Here is a 26,802-nt window from a genome sequence, read left to right as displayed (position 1 = left end):
CCTGTGTTTCATCATTAATACATAGACTTTATTTTCTCCTCCTCTGGTGTGAGATTGTAACACAAACAAACTGACAGCAGTGTGGGATCTGGATCAACTCATCTCGTTATCTGGCTGTGCACAGCTGGGAATAGGATCCACCCAAACCTGTGACCTTTTCCCTTCGCTCCTCTCTAATACAGTCTGTCGTCTAAAAACACCACTAGCTTCTCAGGACGGAAGCCCCACCTTTTACCTAAACCTCAGAGTGCAGGCAGAATCAGTGTTCCATCAAACATACACACACAAAGAAAAACACTCAGACACAGGCTCACTGACTGAAAGGTTAAAAGGTGACCAATCGACAGTTTTTACACACAGTAATGCCGGTTCTAATACAGTACAAGGCCCAGAGAAAGGTCTGAATCTCTGAACGAATGGGAGCCTGTTTCAGCAGGAGGCTCTTCAGCAGGACGTTCTGAGGCTCAGCCATAGAGTTAGAAAGAGGACTCATCTTAGTATCTGTGGTAGAAGCCCTCAATGGCAATGTCCATGCAGAAAACGGGCTATATACAGTACATCTATCTAGTCTAACTCTATGGGCCCAGCTCTAAATGTGTCTCTTATTGGTTTCCTAGCCAAGGGAAGTACTGCTGCTGGTTGGGTTGCTGTTACTGCTACAGTGTGACAGGAAAAGTGCTGCTGCTGTTTAAACAGGTTGCTGTTACTGCTACAGTGTGACAGGAAAAGTGCTGCTGCTGTTTAAACAGGTTGCTGTTACTGCTACAGTGTGACAGGAAAAGTGCTGCTGCTGTTTAAACAGGTTGCTGTTACTGCTTCAGTGTGACAGGAAAAGTGCTGCTACTGTTTAAACAGGTTGCTGTTACTGCTTCAGTGTCTGAACAGGATAATTGCCGCTGTTGGGTAGGTTGTGTGACTATGACATAGTGGGCCAATGCCTTTGCTAGCAAGACTAATTAGCCCTAGTTTCTTTATCCTGATGATACGGTTATCTTAGCCTCAGTTACAACTCATGTTAGTCTACACTGGCAAGGATTTCATAAATTCCTAGATTAAGGACCAGAGCACAGGAGGTTGGTGGCACCTTAATTGGGGAGGACGGGCTCATGGTGATGGCTGGAGCAGAATACCTGGAATGGTATCAAATACATCAAACACATGGTTTCAGTCATTATTCCAGCTGATCCTCCCTCAGCAGCCTCCTGTGGACCAGATGTAACCTAGATTAATGACCAGAGGTAACCTAGATTAATGACCAGAGGTAACCCTCCTATATACTCCAAGTTACCCCACTTTGTTATCTCAAAGCTGGGCTCTTTAACTCAAGGAAACGTCACCGGGCTAGCCATCCTTTCCCTCTCCTCCTCCATGTCAGGACAGGATGCCCACAGAGGCGGAGCTGCATGTAGGTTTGGAAGACGTTCTGGCTGCTGGATGAATAACATACTGTAAGAGCTCATCTCTTCAGCAGTTGTCAGATCTATATTATGGAAGTGGAGACGGTCAAGATAAGAGTACCGTGTTTGTAACATGTATGTTGTGTGGTGAGTGTCAGCATATGTACGTTTGTGTATGTTGTGTGTGTGTGAGACAGTCAGTTTTTCACGCTGGCGGCTCCGTTTTTCTCTCCGTTGGCACCTGGCAGGGTGTAAGGCAAGGCGGGACCCTTTTTACTAGGCAGGGTCAAGGGCTGGCGGATGTTCAAGCGGTCTTTCTCTGCCTCTGCATCTTCGTCATAGCGGTCATCGTCTTCTTCCGCCTCGCTTTGGCGGGGGGAGGAGTGGCGCGACAGAGACGGAGATGGGGGCACAGAGGCCGGTCTAGGGTAACGGAAACCTTGGGCCTGAAAAGAAAGGTTGGTGGGGTTTAGAGGGTAAGACACAGACAACACGCCATGGCTGTGTTTAGACAGGCAGACACATTCTGATATGTTTTTCACCAATTGATCTTTTGACCAATCACGTCAGATGTATTTCAGATTTGATTGGCCAAAATACCAATTAGTTAAAAAAGATGAGAATTGGGCTGCCTGTCTAAACACAGCCAGAGTAGCATAGCAGTATGTTGAATCGCTGACACTTTCTCATAAGATTTACTAATCCAGATGTACATCTCATTTCACATATGAAATAAACAGGGGTGTCCAACTCAATCCCGTCAGGTGTTTTTTGTTAGTTCCTTTCAAATTGTATCCAATTAGGACAGAGACAACCAGGTGAGGGGAGTGCCTAATTAATATGACCTTAAATGATAAAGTACAAGGGAGGAAGGAAAACCTGCAGACACTCAGGCCTCCAGGTAATTGTGTAAACACCCCTGTTATAACCCTCAGTCCTCCAGGTAATTGAGTAAACACCCCTGTTATAACCCTCAGGCCTCCAGGTAATTGTGTAAACACCCCTGTTATAACCCCCAGGCCTCCAGGTAATTGAGTAAACACCCCTGTTATAACCCCCAGGCCTCCAGGTAATTGAGTAAACACCCCTGTTATAACCCTCAGCCCTCCAGGTAATTGAGTAAACACCCCTGTTATAACCCTCAGCCCTCCAGGTAATTGTGTAAACACTCCTGTTATAACCTCCAGGCCATTGAGTAAACACCTGTTTAAAAAAATAAATAGTCCAACTAAAAATGTTCACTACAGCAAATTCCTACTGAATGGATAAAGAACAAATGTTTTACTAATCTCCCCCGGGCACCATTATAGGTAGTTTCCAATGGTGTAGAATTATTTCATTATAGGTAGTTTCCAATGGTGTAGAATTATTTCATTATAGGTAGTTTCCAATGGTGTAGAATTATTTCATTATAGGTAGTTTCCAATGGTGTAGAATTATTTCAAGTAAGTACCCATTGTTATCCAAAAGGAGGAAACAGCATCTCCTTTCCATACAGACAGACAGACAGACTTACAGTCTCAGAGTCATGAGGTTGGTAGAAGTAGGTATCCGGGAAGGCTTTAGCCAGGGCCATGTGACGAGCTGATATGTAATACTGAGAGAGAGAAGAGAGGAGAGAGATAAGATGACAGTTATAGTAGAACAGTTGACATTTCTTCTCTTGGTAAAGGTGAAAGTTCTCACCCTGCCCAGATACCTCCAGTCCAGAAGGTCACTCAGGCGCTCGGTGCGGTTCCGCTGGATGATCCTGGCGCGCCGGCTCTGCTGACAGAACTGGAACAGGTACGATGTGAGCTGGTTACATGACTCATCAACCCCTCTGTACCGTCGATCAAGGATGTAGATTCCTGAGGTAGAGTACAACAGCATTAGTAAAATCTACTGGAGATCAGTTGGTAGAGAATGGCGTTTGTAATGCCAAAGGTTGTGTGTTCAATTCCCGCTGGAACCACCCATACGTACAATATATACATGAATGACTGTCTCTTTGGATAAAAGCCTCATCTAAATGACATATCATATTGGGACCATTACTTCTCTAAATGTAGAATGTTTAATCAGCCCCTTGGAAGACACTAAACAACCTTGACTTGGACCCATTCTGAACACACCGTATGCTGAGGGATCAGCTATGTGTTCCTCCATGAAGCAGCCAAACCCAGAGAGGTTGGTAGAGATTGAGGGGATCCCCATGACTGTACACTCAGCTGAGAGAAAGAGAGAGATTGAGGTAAATATACGTGTATATGCCATACAGCCAATGTACAAGACAACCATATCTCTATGGTTCATAATATCTATAAGAGTCTTCCTGGTGGTTCATAGTATCTATAAGAGTCTACCTGGTGTATATCCCCATGGTTCATAGTATCTATAAGAGTCTACCTGGTGTATATCTCCATGGTTCTAGTATCTATAAGAGTCTACCTGGTGTATATCCCCATGGTTCATAGTATCTATAAGAGTCTACCTGGTGTATATCCCCATGGTTCATAGTATCTATAAGAGTCTACCTGGTGTATATCCCCATGGTTCATAGTATCTATAAGAGTCTACCTGGTGTATATCCCCATGGTTCATAGTATCTATAAGAGTCTACCTGGTGTATATCCCCATGGTTCATAGTATCTATAAGAGTCTACCTGGTGTATATCCCCATGGTTCATAGTAAGAGGGGAACACTCCAAGATGGCAGCCTCTTACAAACTCTTCATAATCCATCGGCAGGAGGGGAGAGGTGGAGGACAGGAACTCTGGGTGGAAGATCACCTAAAAGGATGATGGGAAACACAAATGAAGCAGGGGATGAGGACAGAGTTGACCAGATGAAAGAGATGCACTTCCACCATATTATTTACACCAGTTTTACAAGTCTTCCAATCAGTGCAGAAGAAGGGGAAGAGAGGAATTATTTTGAAGCAGTTGAACCCATTTGACCCCCAGCTCTGCAGCAGGCTGGGCTATGGTTTCTAGTCCAGACTGGCCTGTGCATCAGTCGTAGGATAGTGTTATAGGAATGACATTTGTGTGACGGGAGGGACCAGAGCAGAGCACAGTGTGATGGTTATGTATTTGTAAAGTGTCAGTATGGCCCACATGTCATCTCACTAGCAAATGAGGACAACGGCAATGAGCCTCTGGCCTTTGTGTTTTTATCCTGGAGAATTGTTGACATAGGCTATGTAACGTCGTCTCCGGCTAGAGCTGCCTAATACTTTTAATGATCTAATTAATTCAATCAATCTACCTTGACGCGGTCGGCAGAGCTGTTGAACAGGCCGATGCGGCGAATGCAAGTGAGGATGGGGTCGTTGCTGTCCTCCAGCATGTTGTGGGTACAGATGGGAGGCTGGCACTGCCTCTGGGTGGCAAAGATGGCACGCTTCATCATGGTGAAGTCGTCCTTGTCCAGCATCTTGGACACGTCCGGCAACTGCCCACTAATCCAGCACAAAGGTAGATTTTACTAAGAGTGTAAAATACAAACTAGCACAAAAGCTCTGATGAAGGCCAAGAGGCAGACACATAAGCTTGAATCAAATGTATGTGGGTTTCCCTTCTCTTTAACTAACACAAATGTATTCATACAAACTGTAGTCTATAAGTTCTCTTACAGTAATAATGGTTCAAGTACAGGGATTCATATGGTTTTACAGGACAGTGATTCCTACGGGTTTACAGGACAGTGATTCCTACGGGTTTACAGGACAGTGATTCCTACGGGTTTACAGGACAGTGATTCCTACGGGTTTACAGGACAGTGATTCCTACGGGTTTACAGGACAGTGATTCCTACGGGTTTACAAGACAGTGATTCCTACGGGTTTACAAGACAGTGATTCCTACGGGTTTACAAGACAGTGATTCCTACGGGTTTACAGGACAGTGATTCCTACGGGTTTACAGGACAGTGATTCCTACGGGTTTACAGGACAGTGATTCCTACGGGTTTACAAGACAGTGATTCCTACGGGTTTACAAGACAGTGATTCCTATGGGTTTACAGGACAGTGATTCATATGGGTTTACAGGACAGTGATTCCTACGGGTTTACAAGACAGTGATTCCTACGGGTTTACAAGACAGTGATTCCTATGGGTTTACAAGACAGTGATTCCTATGGGTTTACAAGACAGTGATTCCTATGGGTTTACAAGACAGTGATTGCTATGGGTTTACAAGACAGTGATTGCTATGGGTTTACAAGACAGTGATTGCTATGGGTTTACAAGACAGTGATTGCTATGGGTTTACAAGACAGTGATTCCTATGGGTTTACAAGACAGTGATTCCTATGGGTTTACAAGACAGTGATTGCTATGGGTTTACAAGACAGTGATTGCTATGGGTTTACAAGACAGTGATTGCTATGGGTTTACAAGACAGTGATTCCTATGGGTTTACAAGACAGTGATTGCTATGGGTTTACAAGACAGTGATTCCTATGGGTTTACAAGACAGTGATTCCTATGGGTTTACAAGACAGTGATTGCTATGGGTTTACAAGACAGTGATTCCTATGGGTTTACAAGACAGTGATTCCTATGGGTTTAGAGGACAGTGATTCCTATGGGTTTACAAGACAGTGATTCCTACGGGTTTACAAGACAGTGATTCCTATGGGTTTACAAGACAGTGATTCCTATGGGTTTACAAGACAGTGATTCCTATGGGTTTACAAGACAGTGATTCCTATGGGTTTACAAGACAGTGATTCCTATGGGTTTACAAGACAGTGATTCCTATGGGTTCATACAGTTCTTGTACTGGTAGTTCAACAGCACAAATGGGGATTCATAGAGGTCCACTTACACCAGCAGTGATTCATAAAGTTTCTTTCCGAAGCGTTCTTTCACTGTGTGAGCGGTATCCCTGCCATGGGGATGTTAAAACAGAGTCAAGTTATTAGTCACTATAAATACATACGTTTACTTATTTTCTCACATGCAAGTGTCTCCCTCTGTGGCAGGAAACAGCCATGATGGTGTTGTCATTACCAGAGCTGCTTCCTGACTGCTTGGCCTTTCAGCGTCTCCACGTTGAAGTTGTTGGTCCGCGCAGGCATGATGAAGAACGCAACGACAGTCACATCGCTGTGGTTGACCTGAGGGAGAGAGAGGAGGCAGGGAGGGAGTAAATACCTGCAAGATTCTTGAATACATCTAACTAACCGACAGACAGGCTGGTAGACAATGGGTATGTACACTCACACAGGCACACAGTGCATTCAGAATGTATTCAGATCCCTTGACTTGTTCCACATTTTGTTACGTTACAGCCTTATTCTAAAATGGATTTAAAAAACAATAACCCATAATGACAGTGAAAACAGGTTTAGAAATGTTTGCAAACGTATAAAAAAATATTTTAAAAATACCTTATTTACATAAGTATTCAGACCCTTTGCTAGGAGACTCGAAATTGAGCTCAGGTGCATCCTATTTCCATTGATCATCCTTGAGATGTTTCTACAACTTGGAGTCCACCTGTGGTAAATTAAATTGATTGGACATGATTTGGAAAGGCACACACCTGTCTATATAAGGTCCCACAGTTTACGGTGCATGTCAGAACAAAAACCAAGCCATGAGGTCAAAGGAATTGTTTGTAGAGCTCTGAGACAGGATTCTCTGGTCTGATGAAACCAAGATTGAACTCTTTGGCCTGAATGCAAAGTGTCACGCCTGGAAGAAACCTGTCACCATCCCTACAGTGAAGCATAGTGGTGGCAGCATCCTGCTGTTGGGATGTTTTTCAGCGGCAGAGACTGGGAGACTAGTCAGGAACGAGGGAAAGATGAACGGAGCAAAGTACAGAGAGATCCTTGATGAAAATCCGCTCCAGAGCACCCAGGACCTCAGACTGGGGAGAAGGTTCACCTTCCAACAGGACGACGACCCTAAGCACACAGCCAAGACAACGCAGAAGTGGCTTCAGGACAAGTCTCTGAATGTCCTTGAGTGGCCCAGCCAGAGCCCGGACTTGAATCAAATCGAACGTCTCTGGAGAGACCTGAAAATAGCTGTGCAGCGACACTCCCCATCCAACCTGACAGCTTGAGAGGATCTGCAGAGAAGAATGGAAGAAACTCCCCAAATACATGTGTACCAAGCTTATAGCGTCAAACCCAAGAAGATTCAAGGCTGAAAAAGGTGCTTCAACAAAGTACTGAGTAAATGATCTGAAGATTTTTTGTTGTTGTAATACATTTGCAAAAATGTCTAAAAACCAAAAATCTATTTTAGAATAAGGCTGTAATGTAACAAAATGTGGAAAAAGTTGAGGGGTCTGAATACTTTCCGAATGCACACACATCCTCTGATACACGTGTGTACACGCACACAGTGCCGGACACACGCACACAGTGCCGGACACACACACACACAGCTTACTCTCAGTAGATAGTTGAGTCTGGCCAAAGCTTCCAAGAAGATATCAGCTCCTTTGTTGCTGAACTCATACCTCCCAGCGATGAACAGGAACAGACACTTGTCCAGGTTGAAGTCCAGGTGCCTGGCGGGTGGGACAACAAAAACCATTCAAGATGAGACCAAATGATGCAATCCTGACATCACCTGACCACATGTCCAGACCAGGGTTGGGGTCAATTTCATTTCAATTCAGACAGTAAACCGACATTCCATTTTTCCTCAATGCTTCTCTATGAGAATTGATATTGGAATTCAGGTTATTTCCTGAATTGAAATGGAACGGACCCCAACCCTCATCCAACCACATCATTCATTTATTCCCTTGTTCTCCATAATCAAGATTTAAAGCATTAAAATGAAGGTTGGGGTATCTAGAATTAGATAACGAGAATCTTAGCAAATTAAAGGAAAATACCACTCAAACTATATTTTGGCATTTGTTTAACTAGTACACTGTTGATACTGTCCCAAAATGTCAGCAAGCAAGTTTTTTGTGTGTGTGTGTAGTCATAGGCTACTTTGTATTTACCTTTTAATTGTCTTTCCATCTACCTGAAAACAGTTAGCGATGCTAAAGAAAGTCTAACGGCTAAGTGCACAGCAGGGCTTGACATTCAGGTAAATTTGCAAGACACACTGGGCCAGTGCCAACTGAAAGCTACTGGCCCGAAGAAAAAAATACAAGATCTGACAGCAGGTGATTTTATATTTAATTTGTGGGCTGAGCAAGTCGCCTATACAGGGTTCATACAGACATTGGCAAGTCAAATTCAAGGACTTTAAATTACTTTTTCAAGCACTTAAATTGTAGGCAAATTTGAAAGGAGCTACATTTTATGTCATTGTTGTAATAGCCTATAGAAAAAAATCCCCCCAAATGTATGCATTTCCACTATGAATAATACTTAAAAAAAAAAAAAATGTATTATGGATTGACATTCACATTACTTTTACATTCTAAAATGTCACAATAATGTGGACATTGCCTGACTAAATAGACAGCATGCTCCCGACACAAACACACTAATGAAGTCTGTCCATGTGGTAGTCTTGCTCAGTCTCGCCACTTAAAAAAAAGTTAACCTTTATTTAACTAGGCAAGTCAGTTAAGAACAAATTGTTATTTTCAAAGACGGCCTACACCGGCCAAACCCGGACGATGCTAGGCCAATTGTGCACTGCCCTATGGGAGTCCCAATTATGGACGGTTGTGATACAGCCTGGAATCGAACCAGGGTGTCTGTAGTGGCGCCTCTAGCACTGGGATGCGGTGCCTTAGACCGCTGCACCACTCGGGAGCCCCCGTGAGTTCTTGAGTTCTTGTACCATGTTTTCAAACGAGAGAGCGACCAAAAACCGGGTTCCCTTTGTAATGGAAAGCTTTGTATAAAAAAAAACAAGTTGAAGCAAACATTCGATGTTATCTTTCTCATAATAACCGCATATGGTTTTACCGCAACAGACTTCAATTGAAACAGCGGGAAACAATCGAAAGCACCTGAATCCCTCATAAAAACTGATCAGAAATGAAATCACGTAATAATTCTATTGGAGCAGTAGAAGTGTTAAATCGGCTACCATAACCAATGACTTCAACAACCAAATAGTCGAGAAGAAATGTCTGATTTTCAAGGTAGGATATTCCATGATGACTGAATTGCGCATCGCCAATATTCAAATAAGACTTTGAACGTTTTACCTGGGTTGCATACCCATTCTGGCCTTAGCATTTACTGGTAGATATAACTTGTAACATCTTTCCTACTGCTTTCCTCAACACAACAACCAGCTGTTTCAGAGCTGCGCGCTCTTTCTGCGCATCAGATTATCTATAGGCCGTGTGCAGCGCGAGTGATAAATAACCGACATAACGAACGAAAAGCTTTGGGAATCCATTTTTATAAATAAATTATATAGCCTAGATTAAAACTAGCATTATTAAACTATGTTTTCCACTGGCCAGGGGGCCACTGATGGAGGGTTTCTAAACCTCCCCTGTAAGTCAAGTCCTGACACACACAGACAGGGGCGTTCCCGTGACGATGTTGCCTCTTCAGAAAGTGGATTTATTTTTGGTCAATTGCACATTACTGTTTCAATAAATCATGATAAAAAAAAGCTATGCAACTGGTACACTTGCTAAAATGTCACTGGCACCCAGTGGTGGGCCGTCAGGGCCAGCAAGGCCTTCTCTGCTGGCCTAAACATCATCAGAATATATATTTATTTTAAATATATTTTCCCACAAATATGTATTAAATTATTCCCCAGAGTAAGAATTATACTCTTCATTTCATAGCTTTCCTCTTGGTTGCACTGCTTCCAGCCCCAGGTTGAGATTTGGAGGGCTGGCCTTTATGTTAGATATTTTATCCAATCATATTCAGCCATCATGTGTTGCCAGGGGTCTAAAATCTGCCCTCAGGCCTTCAGAATCAACAGTGCGGGCGCTTGTAGCTTAAAGTGAATGGAAATGAAAATTTAGTGTCAACCAATCAGCTTTAGAGTTGGCTATTGTACGCCTGCTGGCTGGCTCCAGTGTTACACAGGAGCCAGCTAGCAGGCGTAGTGCGTGCACGTCTTTTGATTGGATTACCAATATTGAGAAGCAGGTCCTATGGGCAGGTCTATGCAGATCCTCAGAACTAGGAAACTGAATTTGATAAACAAATTAATTTGCGTACGACTAAGCTGTTTTTTCAACCCACAATGGCGGAAGGAGGAGAAGATATCGATTTGGTCGAGGATATAATTATAACGCCATTCTCAAGACGAACTTTTCAAGAAAAGTTAGACATTGTAACCTGTCACAGGCGGGAAAGGGGTTCGTTCGCCACTTTCAAAGTTCCAACTACGAGCGCTGTCAATGGCTCACAGGCTCCGAGAAGCACTGCAAACTGTACTGCTGGGAATGCCTATTATTTGCAAGTGATCGATTTGGTGTTTGGAGCCACACTGGCTTTGCAAACTTGAGTTGTCTAACCAAGGCAGCAACGAGACACCAAAGTACGGCTGGGCACTTACAAGCAATGGTGCTTTTGAAAACTTTTGGGGACACCCGAGTGGATCTACAGCTCAATGAACAATCGCGCAGGGCAACGGAGCTGCACAATGAAAAGGTGAAGAAAAATAGGGAAATATTGAAAAGACTCATTGATTGTGTCATGTTTTTGGGTAAACAGGAACTTTCTTTTAGGGGACACGATGAAAGTGCTGACTCCACAAACAAAGGGAACTACGTGGAGCTTCTTTCTTTTCTTTCTGAAAGCAACACAGATTTACAATACCACCTGTCCACTAACAAAGTGTTCATTGGGACGTCCGGCAAAATACAAAATGACCTAATTTATGCTATTGCTGAAGTGATGGGAGAAGAGATCAAAATGGAGATTAAAAAAGCTCCCTTTGTTGCTGTTATGGTGGACGAGACAACAGATGTGGGAAATGCAGCACAGCTCTCACTCGTCCTGCGTTATGTGACGGACACAGGAGTCAAGGAGCGATTTATCCGATTTGAAGATGTGACAAGCGGCAAGCGAGCTGATGACATTGCCGCTCTTATTTTCCGTTTCTTGCAGGAAAATGAATGTAGTCTGGATAAAGTTTTGTGTTTTGATGGCGCAGCAGTCATGGCATCTGGACTCAATGGGGTGCAGGCTAAAGTTAAGGAGAGGGCACCGATGGCCTTATTCATTCACTGCTATGCACATCGACTAAATTTAGTACTGACTCAAGGAGCCTCAAAGCTTAAAGAATGCAAGGTCTTCTTTGCCAACCTCAATGGCCTTGCAGCATTTTTCTCACGATCCCCTAAGCGCACGCAACTGCTGGATGACATCTGCAAGCGTCGTCTTCCTAAGGTTGCACCAACGAGGTGGCAATATACATCTAGATTGGTCAATGCAGTCTTTGAAAAGAGAGTTGCCCTAAAGGAGCTGTTTAACCACTTACTGGAACATCATGATGACCATGACGGGGATACTGTGCTTATGGCTGATGGATTTAATGCACATTTGGATGATTGAGTTTTGTTTTTTGCTTGAAACATTCAATGGGATTTTTAATTATTCGGATGTGCTTTTTGGAATTCTACAGAAACAAACTTTGGATGTACAATTCTGCCTGACAAGGGTGAACGAGTTTTGTGACACAATTGAGCGAGAGAGGTGCAGGTTCAGTCAAATCTACGATGACACAGCGCGCATCTCAAGTTTACCCAGCGCACGCAGAGGCCCAGCACAAGGAGACCCTCGCACATACTATCAACAACTCCACAGCAATATTCTGGACAACATTCTTTGCCAGATACGAAACAGGTTTCAAGACCACGAAAAATTAATGTTTCTCTCCCTCCTGGACCCCCGGCACTTTCAGACCTACCGGAAAAAATTCCCGCAAACAGCCTTCTCCAGCTTAACAGAGAGTCACGGAACACTGTTCGACCTATCCAAGCTAAAAACAGAACTGACTGTAATGTATGCTATGACTGATTTTGAAGGGAAAAGCCCCTCTGATCTCCTTGATTTCCTTAAGCAGAAAAATCTGAATGAGGACATGGGGCAACTTTACACATTGGCATGTGTGACAGTGACTATCCCTGTGTCCACGGCTTCTGTCGAGCGGTCATTCTCGGCCTTAAAGCGAATCAAAACGTATTCCAGAAATGCTACTGGACAGACTCGGCTTTCAGCATTAGCCTCCATGTCGATAGAAAATTACTTATTGGTGGAACTAAAACGCACAGATAGACTGTACAACAGAGTCATTGAAGTCTTCTTGAGGAAAGAAAGGAGGAAGGATTTTGTGTTCAAATAATCAGTCTTTGGTGAGTAGGCATACAATGCATGTTATTTTTTATTAAATGTGTATGTATGTTTCGCATTTTATTTCGTTAATATTAAATACCCTATATATTAACAAAATAAAATGGCAAATAGCCTATGTTGCAAATTATTTGTTTTCTTTTATTTTCAGTGAATAGTTATGTGTCTTTATCATCACGGTGAAACTGCTTTGGGTGCGACAATGCGCTGTTTAGTGAACACACTGTATTTATTTTTTTGGGGACTTAAAGCTCAAAGTTTGTGGACCAGAAATGGATAGAAGAAGAATATTAATATAACTCTGTTGCACTCGACTATGTTCTTGCCTATTAGTTGAACTGTACTGTATTGTACTCTTCCCCTGCAATTCTCTGAATAAAAATGTCAATTTCAAGGTGACGCAACGCCTGGTTATACTGCGTTTCTGTAATAAGAGGTGGATTAATTCGGGTGGGACTGTGTAGGACCTCACTGAAGGCCCAGGCCCCAGGCCCACGGCACGCTACTGCTGGCACCCTTGCGACCAAAACATGTGTCGCACTGTTTTGGTCACAGTATCAAACCCTGAAAATGATAGTGTCAATAAGGTTCAAGCAACAGGCTGTTTCTAGGGTTGTCTATTAATATGATAGGGTTAGGGTTGTCTATTAATATGATAGGGTTAGGGTTGTCTAATATGATAGGGTTAGGGTTGTCTAATATGATAGGGTTAGGGTTGTCTAATATGATAGGGTTAGGGTTGTCTAATATGATAGGGTTAGGGTTGTCTAATATGATAGGGTTAGGGTTGTCTATTAATATGATAGGGTTAGGGTTGTCTATTAATATGATAGGGTTAGGGTTGTCTATTAATATGATAGGGTTAGGGTTGTCTAATATGATAGGGTTAGGGTTGTCTTAATATGATAGGGTTAGGGTTGTCTATTAATATGATAGGTTAGGGTTGTCTATTAATATGATAGGTTAGGGTTGTCTATTAATATGATAGGGTTAGGGTTGTCTAATATGATAGGGTTAGGGTTGTCTATTAATATGATAGGGTTAGGGTTGTCTAATATGATAGGGTTAGGGTTGTCTAATATGATAGGTTAGGGTTGTCTAATATGATAGGGTTAGGGTTGTCTATTAATATGATAGGGTTAGGGTTGTCTAATATGATAGGGTTAGGGTTGTCTAATATGATAGGGTTAGGGTTGTCTAATATGATAGGGTTAGGGTTGTCTATTAATATGATAGGTAACACTCCCATCACTGGGCAAAAACTGGTTGAATTAACATTGTTCCCACATCATTTAAACAAAACAAATATCATAATGTTGAATCAACAAAAAAATCATCAACATAAGGGAATTTCTGATTTTTTCACCCAACTTTTAACCTAAATCCAATGTGATGGTGATCATGTTTTGTTGAAATCACATTGAATTCACATTAGTTGACAACTCAACATAATGACAATCAAAAATTGACATTGAACTGACATCTGTGCCCAGTGGGTCAGCAGTATGTATATATAGTATATTTGTGTTTGGGTGGTGACCCCACTGACCCATAGAAGTGACCTCTGATGAACTCCTGGATACGGTTCTTGCTCTGGGCGTGCAGGTTCTGGAACTCATGCATGGCAGAGAACTTCTTCACGTTCAGCCCGTTAGGGGTGATTATGTCTGTGGGGTGGGGTGGCGGGGGAGAAGGAGAGAGAGGAAGAACAGGAGCGGTAAAAGGGAGAGAGAGAGAGAGAGGGAGAACAGGAAAGGGAGAGAGAGAACAGGAGACGGCGAGGTAGAGATAACAAGAGAAGAGAGGTAGAGATAACAAGAGAAGAGGTAGATAACAAGAGAGAGGAGAGGTAGAGATAACAGGAGAGGTTAGCCAGACAGTCAACTAAGAACAAACAAAGAGGTTAAAAGGTTAAAAAACAGAGACTTGACTGGAATTCCTGTGACAGGCATGCACACACACACACCTGGTTTCCTCTTGAGCAGGTGCTCTGCCTCAACGGCTGTGATCTGAGAGACGGTGGTGAAGACATGAGCACAGCGCGCAGCTGTCCGCTCCAGACAATAGCGATGGTAGATCTGTCTATCCCCCGCCTCCTTATCCACGTTGAACTGAGACAGACAGAGGACAATTCCAAATCGTCAATTCCACTCACCAAGACTAAGCTATTACCTACTATGAGATAAAGTTAATTGAATAAATAACTTGCAAAAAAATGTATTCTCAATTATTTTTGATCATAAAACAAAGCTTATCCAATCCTATCTGATCTAGAGTAGTGGCTATGGTGAAGAGGCTGGGAGACACTGACCCACAACGTTCAGCAGTTGTGGGTCAAGTAAATAGCACATCAAATAAGTGCTTTCACTGTTTTAGTGGAGAAATCCAGGGTCGATGAAACAGGACAGACTAGATGCTAAAAACCAACATGGTAAAAATGCTACGGTCCTGCCCGCCCCACATTCCACACACTTACGTAACTCTGGAAGGATCAGATTGGTATCATCAGTCTGGTAACAGTTCCCTTTCAGATCTACACTATTGAATACTAAGTAGGGGACTAGGGTAAGGGGTTGATTTATGATCAGGGTTAAATATACTAGCTAGGGTGACACAACTGACCTTCAAACAACCTAGAATGACCCACAACACTTACTGTGAGGTCAGTTACCTGTAAATGATGGTGAAGATGCACAAAGACAGAACATAGTAAACATGACATCCCAACCCTGACCAACACACACCACAGATCATGACATCATCACGTGTACACACAAACACACCCACACAGATGCACTCACATCGGCGAGGTTGTTGTAGAAGTCCACACTGCCGGCACACAGGTAACGTCCCAGCAGGGTGGCGTGGGTGGTGAAGATGGTTGCCACGGGCAACTGTCTCTGTCTGCATAGCGCCAGGCCCAGGCCTGCCAGCCACTCATGGAAATGGGCCAGGATATGGGGAGGCTCCTCACACTGCGCTGCATACTGGAGGAAGACAATGTGGGGTTAATATAATGGTCCAGCATACTGGAGGAAGACGATGTGGGGTTAATATAATGGTCCAGCATACTGGAGGAAGACAATGTGGGGTTAATATAATGGGCCAGCATACTGGAGGAAGACAATGTGGGGTTAATATAATGGGCCAGCATACTGGAGGAAGACAATGTGGGGTTAATATAATGGTCCAGCATACTGGAGGAAGACAATGTGGGGTTAATATAATGGTCCAGCATACTGGAGGAAGACAATGTGGGGTTAATATAATGGACCAGCATACTGGAGGAAGACAATGTGGGGTTAATATAATGGTCCAGGATACTGGAGGAAGACAATGTGGGGTTAATATAATGGTCCAGCATACTGGAGGAGTACAATGTGGGGTTAATATAATGGGTCAGCATACTGGAGGAAGACAATGTGGGGTTAATATAATGGACCAGCATACTGGAGGAGAACAATGTGGGGTTAATATAATGGTCCAGCATACTGGAGGAGGACAATGTGGGGTTAATATAATGGTCCAGCATACTGGAGGAAGACAATGTGGGGTTAATATAATGGTCCAGCATACTGGAGGAAGACAATGTGGGGTTAATATAATGGTCCAGCATACTGGAGGAAGACAATGTGGGGTTAATATAATGGACCAGCATACTGGAGGAAGACAATGTGGGGTTAATATAATGGTCCAGCATACTGGAGGAAGACAATGTGGGGTTAATATAATGGTCCAGCATACTGGAGGAAGACAATGTGGGGTTAATATAATGGGTCAGCATACTGGAGGAAGACAATGTGGGGTTAATATAATGGGCCAGCATACTGGAGGAAGACAATGTGGGGTTAATATAATGGGCCAGCATACTGGAGGAAGACAATGTGGGGTTAATATAATGGGCCAGCATACTGGAGGAAGACAATGTGGGGTTAATATAATGGGTCAGCATACTGGAGGAAGACAATGTGGGATTAATATAATGGTCCAGCATACTGGAGGAAGACAATGTGGGGTTAATATAATGGTCCAGCATACTGGAGGAAGACAATGTGGGGTTAATATAATGGGCCAGCATACTGGAGGAAGACAATGTGGGGTTAATATAATGGTCCAGCATACTGGAGGAAGACAATGTGGGATTACTACAATGGGCCAGCATACTGGAGGAAGACAATGTGGGGTTAATATAATGGTCCAGCATACTGGAGGAAGACAATGTGGGGTTAATATAATGGTCCAGCATACTGGAGGAAGACAATGTGGGGTTAATATAATGGGTCAGCATACTGGAGGAAGACAATGTGGGGTTAATATAATGGACCAGCATACTGGAGGAAGACAATGTGGGGTTAATATAATGGGTCAGCATACTGGAGGAAGACAATGTGGGGTTAATATAATGGGTCAGCATACTGGAGGAAGACAATGTGGGGTTAATATAATGGTCCAGCATACTGGAGGAAGACAATGTGGGGTTAATATAATGGACCAGCATACTGGAGGAAGACAATGTGGGGTTAATATAATGGACCAGCATACTGGAGGAAGACGATGTGGGGTTAATACGGAACCTTAAGCAAAGTGTTCCCATGAGACAAACTCTGCATACCCGGCAAATCTGTGACTAAATCGAGTGCACCTACTGCGCTGCCCAATTGGAAAGCTCAAATCACCGTGGCTACAGAGCTTCCATGACCCTGGCCACAGCCAAGTGTAATAGGCTACTAGTCTACGTAAGATTTAATCACTTTTAAAACCATGACAACAGAGACTGTCAACGAATACAGCAAAGAGCTGCTGTTATGATGAGTGTTTAAGTTTATATTCAGCTCTGTCACTGTTTATATTCAACACGCGCATCTCCGTACTTCTGCTCGGGCTGCAATGAATGAGTAGCCAAGTATCGATAGCCCTGCGTTTTATTATTATTAGCAGCTCGTCGTGTCAATTTTAATATGAAGGAATATTTCACTTTCTCTGGTCATAGGAACAACATGAATTTGTGCATGAGGCAGATGCGGTGCGACCGAGTTTGGCCATCAGGTGGAAGACGCTGTCCCCTCTCTCTGGTCAGTCTCACCGGAGGAAAGGAAGGAGAGAGCAGGGACCGTGAGAGGTGGTTGGGAAAAATCGTTTTGAACGGTCATCTAACTCGGAATTCCAAGTCGGAAACTCGGGCATCTTTCTAGAGCTCCGACTTTCCGACCTGAAGACCAGTGACGTGGTGATTTGACCTCGTTGACCGTCAGATGCAGGTACCATTAGTCCAGTAAAATAAAAAAGACAATTATTTAAATTCATGCCCCACAGTGACTCACAAGTGCTAAACCAACGGATCTATTTTGTTATCAAAGCTCGAGTTTTGAAATATAATATGGTCTGATTAACAATAATGGCAGGCCAATCATATAGCCAATATGCTGTGATAATGTATTAGGCCTACTGCCCAAACCTCATTCCTACTAAACTGTGTGGGTTAATGTAAAGAAAACGATCTGAGCAGTAGATCTCAGCTTGCTTTTTGACTGCGAAAGTGATCTTGACTCAGAAAAGGTTGGTGACCACTGGGCTAGAACCACCTACTTCCCTGTTATAACAGTGAGCAGTGTGTAGGCCACACCCCCCTTATCCCCATTCAACCCTTTATCCCTGACCCTCCCTGGCATCAACCCACCTCTCCTAGTAACCCATTATCCCTGACCCTCCCTGGCATCAACCCACCTCTCATAGTAAACCATTATCCCTGACCCTCCCTGGTAGCAACCCATTATCCCTGACCCTCCCTGGCATCAAGCCACCTCTCCTAGTAACCCATTATCCCTGACCCTCCCTGGCAGCAACCCATTATCCCTGACCCTCCCTGGCAGCAACCTACTTCTCCCAGTAACCCATTATCCCTGACCCTCCCTGACAGCAACCTACTTCTCCCAGCAACCCATTATTCCTGACCCTCCCTGACAGCAACCCATTATCCCTGACCCTCCCTGACAGCAACCCATTATCCCTGACCCTCCCTGGCAGCAACCTACTTCTCCTAGTAACCCATTATCCCTGACCCTCCCTGGCAGCAACCCATTATCCCTGACCCTCCCTGGCAGCAACCCATTATCCCTGACCCTCCCTGGCAGCAACCCATTATCCCTGACAGCAACCCATTATCCCTGACCCTCCCTGGCAGCAACCCACCTCTCCTAGTAACCCATTATCCCTGACCCTCCCTGACAGCAACCCACCTCTCCTAGTAACCCATTATCCCTGACCCTCCCTGGCAGCAACCCACCTCTCCTAGTAACCCATTATCCCTGACCCTCCCTGACAGCAACCCATTATCCCTGACCCTCCCTGGCAGCAACCCATTATCCCTGACCCTCCCTGGCAGCAACCCATTATCCCTGACCCTCCCTGGCAGCAACCCACCTCTCCTAGTAACCCATTATCCCTGGCAGCAACCCACCTCTCCTAGTAACCCATTATCCCTGACAGCAACCCACCTCTCCTAGTAACCCATTATCCCTGACAGCAACCCACCTCTCCTAGTAACCCATTATCCCTGACCCTCCCTGGCAGCAACCCACCTCTCCTAGTAACCAGGCGGTCAAGAAGCCAAAGAGGACGGCGTCGTTGGCCTCGCGGTCGAACCAGGGCACCCCGATAGAGAAGTTGTCCCACAACTCTTTTTTCCACTTATCCAGGTTCCAGGCAGTGAACGCCACATCTATCAGCACCACGTATGGACTGCCCTCAATCAGCCAACGACCAAAGTACACCTGGGGTGAAGAGAGATGGGGGGGAGAGAGAGAGTGGGGAGAGGGGGGAGAGAGAGAGAGGGGGAGAGAGAGAGAGTGGGGGAGAGAGAGAGTGGGGGGGGGGGGGGGGGGGGGGGAGAGAGTGAATGAGAGACTGGGGTCAGTGTTTTTAAAGTAGCTTGCTAGCCAGGCAGACATGGTCTGGTGCTGTTAGCCATTGTGTCGCTACACAACTAGCATATTTTCAATGTGGTCACAGTCTGGACCTAGAGTGTTTGACATGTATATGTTTATTTGTCGTTGCCCAGTACAGAGAATTAAAAGACAATTTCCTGTTGTTTATACCACAAAGAACTGGGAGCTTACACAATGACTTACACAAATGTTCCACAGCTTCCAGTCCTCAAGTAAGGACGATTACGATTAGAGCACAGTATCGCTCTCATCCAATCAAATGATCTGACCTCACTACACAGGGCTTTCCCATGGTGCACTGCACTGCTAGAATGCCAAGGAGTGACTCAGTATGGCACACACACTTCCACATATGAACTACACATGCACACTAAACACACGCTACAGACTGCCTACCAGAAATAGACAGCAGTGTGTGTGACACTGATACAGCCTTTAACCTTTTAACAGAAATACCAGAGATTAGAACGACAAGGACAGAGAGTGAAGGATAGAGTGAAATAAAGAGAGAGAGAAAGAGGGACACTATGTGCGTGTGTGGACGTGTTCAACTATACTTGTGGGGACCAGAAGTAAACATATGTATTTTTGACCAACTGGGGACATTTTGTTAGTTCTCACAAGGTCAAAGACTATTTCTAGGCGGTTTATGGTTAAGGTTAGAATTAGTGCTAGGGTTAGAATTAAGTTTAGGAACTAGGGTTAGGGTAAGGGAAAATATGATTTTGAATGGGACTGACTTGTGTGTCCCCACAAGGTTAGTTATACAAGACTGTGTGTGTGTGTGTCCTGGGGAAAGGCCAATGCCATGGACCAGTGTCAGGTGGGGTCTTGGGGTGCACAGGGGCTTTTGAGGCAAGGTTGACGTCAGGAAGTAACCGATCAAACCTTTTTAAAAACTGAAGGACACTGCTTAGAAATGCCTAAAATGGAATAATACTGCTTTTAACCTCATCATAATCCCCCAAAACTTAAATTGCAAGGACGTGAATAAGTTATCTATTGCTAATATTTTTTCTGTTGTTGTCAACGTCACGATCGAGAACCAATGGTAATTCAGGAAGCTGTACACACACAGGCTAGTTGAGGTAAACATTCTAATTAGAAACTTCACACTGGGTTCTAAAAAGTTAGTTTTAGTCTCATGGATTTATACTCCTTTGCTGCATTTGGTGCTAATGTTACATGTAGCTCCTTTAAAGCGACAATCTGCAGTTTGGTAAAAAGCTGAGGGGTGGGGCTGGGGAAATGTAACCACTCAAACTCAGACAGAGCTATGGACACAAGGACTGACCATCCATGATACAACACTGATAGTTTAAACCATGTTTGATTTATACGGTGTTTGTTTATGTTTACAAAGATTGGAGTAAATCAAGCTTATATATTTTGGGTTCTGATGGGGTACGACAGTTAAACTAAGCTCATGAGGCATTTATAAGTTATATTCTTAAAGAATCAAAATGGGTACATATTAACTTCTAAGTCCAAAAATGGATGAAGCAACTGCAGATTTCCCCTTTAAGTCCTTTAATAGTGCCAGCAAACTGGTGTGGGTCTCTGTGTGGGTCTCTGTGTGGGTCTCTGTGTGGGTCTCTGTGTGGGTCTCTGTGTGGGTCTCTGTGTGGGTCTCTGTGTGGGTCTCTGTGTGGGTCTGTACCTTACATCCACTGGAATTCATCTTGTCTATGGCTCTCTTAAGGGCAGGGTTGGTGGGCTCGATCAGCTCCACCTGGGTGCGGACGTTACTCTCCACGTACGGACCAACCAGGAAATAGTTTTCTCCCCATTCCTCTGCCGTCAGACGGGCTTTGGTCTGGATCACTGTGTAAATCCCACCAACTGCACAGAGGCACGGACCAAGATTTATTACTAACATACTGTCGTTACACACAGAACCAAGAGTTATTACTAATATACTGTCGTTACACACAGAACCAAGAGTTATTACTAATATACTGTCGTTACACACAGAACCAAGAGTTATTACTAATATACTGTCGTTACACACAGAACCAAGAGTTATTACTAATATACTGTCGTTACACACAGAACCGAGAGTTACTACTAATATACTGTCGTTACACACAGAACCAAGAGTTATTACTAATATACTGTCGTTACACACAGAACCGAGAGTTATTACTAACATACTGTCGTTACACACACACAGTGATACCTTTGTTGGCCACCTCCCATGCGATCTCGAAGAGGACAGCATCCTCCAGGTCAAACTCCTCATCCCACTCCTCCAACCCCGACAGGGAGGTGATGGACAGGCTGCGAGCCAGAGGCATGCTGGGAAGGAAGAACAACACACATGGTTTAGACATGTCATGAGAGACACATTGTTTTTAGGAAGGAAGGGTACATTCAGCTGGCAGAGATAAAATAGCTGAAGATGTACAGTTAGACATGGGGGTCATCATTGAGGTGGAAGAGAAATGGGGTTAGGAGTAGAGTCAGTGAGGTTAAGAGGTGAGGTTGAAAAGTTACCATTGGTTAGGAGTAGAGTCAGTGAGGTTAAGGGGTGAGGTTTTAAAGTTACCATTGGTTAGGAGTAGAGTCAGTGAGGTTAAGGGGTGAGGTTTTAAAGTTACCATTGGTTAGGAGTAGAGTCAGTGAGGTTAAGGGGTGAGGTTTTAAAGTTACCATTGGTTAGGAGTAGAGTCATGAGGTTAAGGGGTGAGGTTTTAAAGTTACCACTGGTTAGGTAGTAGAGTCAGTGAGGTTAAGGGTTAAAGTGAATGTGTGTGCTCACTTTCCAGCGTTTTTACATATCAGTATCCTGACCTCCAAATAAATGTTGATGTAAATGAACAATAAAGTCATTTCTTATTCTTATCATTAGCGTACCGCTGGTGGGACAGCCTTTAATATCTGCTGGTTGAATATACACTATTTTAAAGCATCATTAGAAGCTATACACAGCTTGTTTACATTGTCTCCTATGACAAAGAGTATAATGCAGTGGTGAGATAAAGATGCAGAAGGAAATGTCTGTGTTTGCTGCCCCAAAACGGAAGAGTTAACATGAACACACTGTATGACATGACTGACTCAACTCACAACCCAGGTCATCTAAGAGTGTGTGTGTGTGTGTACAAAGTACTGTATCCAAATCTGATAACTTGATCAAATGACACCAATGATGCTATAGGCCCATAGTATTTGGTCAGTGGTACAGGGGGAACTTTCTAGACTTAAAAGACATCATGAGTCATCACCATGCTCTGTACCCCCAAACAACCACCCATAAACAACCACCCATAAACAACCAGACCCTGGGAGTGGTCTCCCTAGGCAGATGGGTTGCCTCCCACAATGTTAACAATGTTCCAGCATAGGTCTGGGATTTTTATTTTACCTTTATTTAACTAGGCAAGTCAGTTAAGAACAAATTATTATTTACAATGACGGCCTAGGAACAGTGGGTTAACTGCCTTGTTCAGGGGCAGAACGACAGATTTTTACCTTGTCAGCTCGGGGATTCGTTTTTGCAACCTTTCGGTTACTAGTCCAACGCTCTAACCACTAGGCTACCTGCCGCCCAGATTGCTAAGACCATTGAGAGAGTGGATGGTTACAACTACCTCAGTACACTCAGCTTAGAGAGAACTGGGACGTCGTGGTCTAAAAATATGTCAGTCAAAAATGATTATTTATATTTCACTTGGTCCCCACAACCCTTCAATGGTAATTTAGTCTGTTGCTCCCCCTAAGGTCACCCCCCCGACGACAGTCTTTACTCTGCCTCCACCCCAATGGACATGTATTTATTCATCACTGCTACAGTTATTACTGCGTCCCCATCTATGCTGCTATAGTCTATGTGGCGGGGGATATATATATCACACACACAGAACACACACACCTCTCTCTCGTGGGACTTCTTCCACATTGCTTGCTCTTTGGGGATTTTAGGCTGGGTATCTGTAGAAGTATTTGTTCAAATGTTCAAATGAGATGTGTTGAGACCAGGATATCGGTTGGAGAGCAGCTGGGCAGCTGAGTGTTTGGCTCCTTCACAGCCCAAAGAACTGCCAGACTGGCACACACACCTTCATTCTTTAAAAAGTCAATGAGAAGAGGCTGTTCCAACTAGCTCTTCTGTGTCTTATGGGGTTCTAGGAGTGTGTGTGAGAATGAGAGAGACAGTATGCAGTGTGTGTGTGTGTGAGAGAGACAGTATGCAGTGTGTGTGAGAATGAGAGAGACAGTATGCAGTGTGTGTGTGTGCATATGGGTGTGTGTGAGAGAGAATGTGATCTGTGTGTGTGTGAGAGAGAGAGAGTGAAATATTTGTGGAAGTACAGTCATCAACTGTAATGTCGAGTAGTGGAAGAAAAGAGCAGGAAGGTAGAAGAGGTGGGGGGAGGGAGAGGAAAGGTAGAAGAGGTGGGGAGAGGAAAGGTAGAAGAGGTGGGGAGAGGAAAGGTAGAAGAGGTGGGGAGAGGAAAGGTAGAAGAGGTGGGGAGAGGAAAGGTAGAAGAGGTGGGGGGAGGGAGAGGAAAGGTAGAAGAGGTAGGGGGAGGGAGAGGAAAGGTAGAAGAGGTGGGGGGAGGGAGAGGAAAGGTAGAAGAGGTAGAGGGAGGGAGAGGAAAGGTAGAAGAGGTGGGGAGAGGGAGAGGAAAGGTAGAAGAGGTGGGGGGAGGGAGAGGAAAGGTAGAAGAGGTGGGGGGAGGGAGAGGAAAGGTAGAAGAGGTGGAGGGAGCGAGAGGATGAGAGAGGTGCAGGTGGGTGCTGAGTAGAGCCTAGGACCAGGAAGTTACTACACTATTTTAGTGACATGTTCTGACCAGACAATCTTGTCATGCCAGAGAAATACTGAATGTGACACACACCCCTCAGCTTTTGTGAAATAGCTTGGACAACAAACGATGCTGGTGACACACAGCACCATGATGAAATATTGCAGGGTGATTTACGACACTAGTTGCAGCAACCCACGGGTGGTTGACTGTTGGCATGCTGTGGCTCAGGCAAAACCAACTCCCATGGTTTCAGACTGTTGTTGGCCATGTAGAGACATTTCATATAGAGACGGTCATAACACTGTAGTGTAACACACTTGTGATGATCGAGCAAATGTTCTCCCTCTTTTCTCTCACACACACACACACACACACACACACACACACACACACACACACACACACACACACACACACACACACACACACACACACACACACACACACACACACACACACACACACACACGATGAATGGTAGAGCTGTAAAAGACAGAGGAGACCCACTCGGCCCAGGGCAGGGTAATATAAATCATATATGATAGTCTACGTCACACTGACCATGTCTGAGGCTACTTTCTCTTCCTGACTATGAATGGAGTCCATTATACATCCTAAAGATGCCTGTAGGGCTGCCTGGAAACAGGTTGATGGCTACTAGCACTGTCTGAGGTTACTTTCTCTTCCTGACTATGAATGGAGTCCATTATACATCCTAAAGATGCCTGTAGGGCTGCCTGGGAACAGGTTGATGGCTACTAGTAATGTCTGAGGCTACTGTCTCTTCCTGACTATGAATGAAGTCCATTATACATCCTAAAGAAGCCTGTAGGGCTGCCTGGGAACAGGTTGATGGCTACTAGTAATGTCTGAGGCTACTGTCTCTTCCTGACTATGAATGGAGTCCATTATACATCCTAAAGATGCCTGTAGGGCTGCCTGGGAACAGGTTGATGGCTACTAGTAATGTCTGAGGCTACTGTCTCTTCCCGACTATGAATGAAGTCCATTATACATCCTAAAGAAGCCTGTAGGGCTGCCTGGGAACAGGTTGATGGCTACTAGTAATGTCTGAGGCTACTGTCTCTTCCTGACTATGAATGGAGTCCATTATACATCCTAAAGATGCCTGTAGGGCTGCCTGGGAACAGGTTGATGGCTACTAGTAATGTCTGAGGCTACTGTCTCTTCCCGACTATGAATGAAGTCCATTATACATCCTAAAGAAGCCTGTAGGGCTGCCTGGAAACAGGTTGATGGCTACTAGCACTGTCTGAGGTTACTTTCTCTTCCTGACTATGAATGGAGTCCATTATACATCCTAAAGATGCCTGTAGGGCTGCCTGGGAACAGGTTGATGGCTACTAGTAATGTCTGAGGCTACTGTCTCTTCCTGACTATGAATGAAGTCCATTATACATCCTAAAGAAGCCTGTAGGGCTGCCTGGGAACAGGTTGATGGCTACTAGTAATGTCTGAGGCTACTGTCTCTTCCTGACTATGAATGGAGTCCATTATACATCCTAAAGATGCCTGTAGGGCTGCCTGGGAACAGGTTGATGGCTACTAGTAATGTCTGAGGCTACTGTCTCTTCCCGACTATGAATGAAGTCCATTATACATCCTAAAGAAGCCTGTAGGGCTGCCTGGGAACAGGTTGATGGCTACTAGTAATGTCTGAGGCTACTGTCTCTTCCTGACTATGAATGGAGTCCATTATACATCCTAAAGATGCCTGTAGGGCTGCCTGGGAACAGGTTGATGGCTACTAGTAATGTCTGAGGCTACTGTCTCTTCCCGACTATGAATGAAGTCCATTATACATCCTAAAGAAGCCTGTAGGGCTGCCTGGGAACAGGTTGATGGCTACTAGTAATGTCTGAGGCTACTGTCTCTTCCTGACTATGAATGGAGTCCATTATACATCCTAAAGAAGCCTGTAGGGCTGCCTGGGAACAGGTTGATGGCTACTAGTACTGTCTGAGGCCTCCTCTTCGCTCGTGCCGCTCAGTCACACCTCCGACACAAACACTCCAGCAGCGAACAACACACTATCATTGATAAATATGAAACACCGCTTTGTTACTAATAATGATTACAATGTAACGTGTTTACTGTCATCCGTTACATTGCGACGACACACTGTATCAGGAAAGACTGCTGGCCCAGCCAGAACACAGTGTGACTATGACAGCAAACACATCGCGATACAGAGGACGCTCTCCTTACCTCGGCAATAATACACGTACTCATAGGCTATACGTTCCAGAAAACATGGAATTATCATCAGGTTACTTACCCTAAACCGGTGTCGTACCAAGTTCGGTAAAGCTATGGCAACATTGGCATCTGTTTCAATCAATCAACAAAAAAACTTGAGATAGCAGAGGGGGCGGAAGCCTCACTCGAATGCTGGAGATCCACATTGGTTTAATGCACAGTATGTCATG

General features: G+C 44.3%; 1 protein-coding gene across 2 annotated transcripts; it reads right to left on the bottom strand.

Annotated features, from left to right (window-relative positions):
* Positions 1-6: 6 nt before the first annotated feature.
* gys1 (glycogen synthase 1 (muscle)) lies at positions 7-26,802 on the bottom strand. 2 transcript variants are annotated; one of them, XM_038988333.1, is made up of 16 exons: positions 26,652-26,802; positions 21,778-21,896; positions 21,259-21,440; positions 19,233-19,424; positions 15,456-15,641; positions 14,621-14,765; positions 14,204-14,321; positions 7,793-7,913; positions 6,398-6,504; positions 6,213-6,272; positions 4,648-4,840; positions 4,043-4,169; positions 3,512-3,607; positions 3,084-3,247; positions 2,914-2,994; positions 7-1,843 (listed from the first exon to the last, which is right to left on the bottom strand). In XM_038988333.1, exons 2-16 carry the CDS (start codon positions 21,893-21,895, stop codon positions 1,595-1,597), a joined length of 2,139 nt encoding a protein of 712 aa, XP_038844261.1. In that variant the 5' UTR covers position 21,896; positions 26,652-26,802; the 3' UTR covers positions 7-1,594. The 2 variants fall into 2 exon arrangements, with proteins under 2 accessions (XP_038844261.1, XP_038844262.1); XM_038988334.1 differs by having other exon boundaries at positions 1,586-1,843; positions 3,097-3,247.

Source organism: Salvelinus namaycush, chromosome 3 (genome assembly GCF_016432855.1).
Source record: "Salvelinus namaycush isolate Seneca chromosome 3, SaNama_1.0, whole genome shotgun sequence".
Lineage (NCBI taxonomy): Eukaryota > Metazoa > Chordata > Actinopteri > Salmoniformes > Salmonidae > Salvelinus > Salvelinus namaycush.
This window is presented reverse-complemented; position numbering and strand designations above follow the sequence as displayed.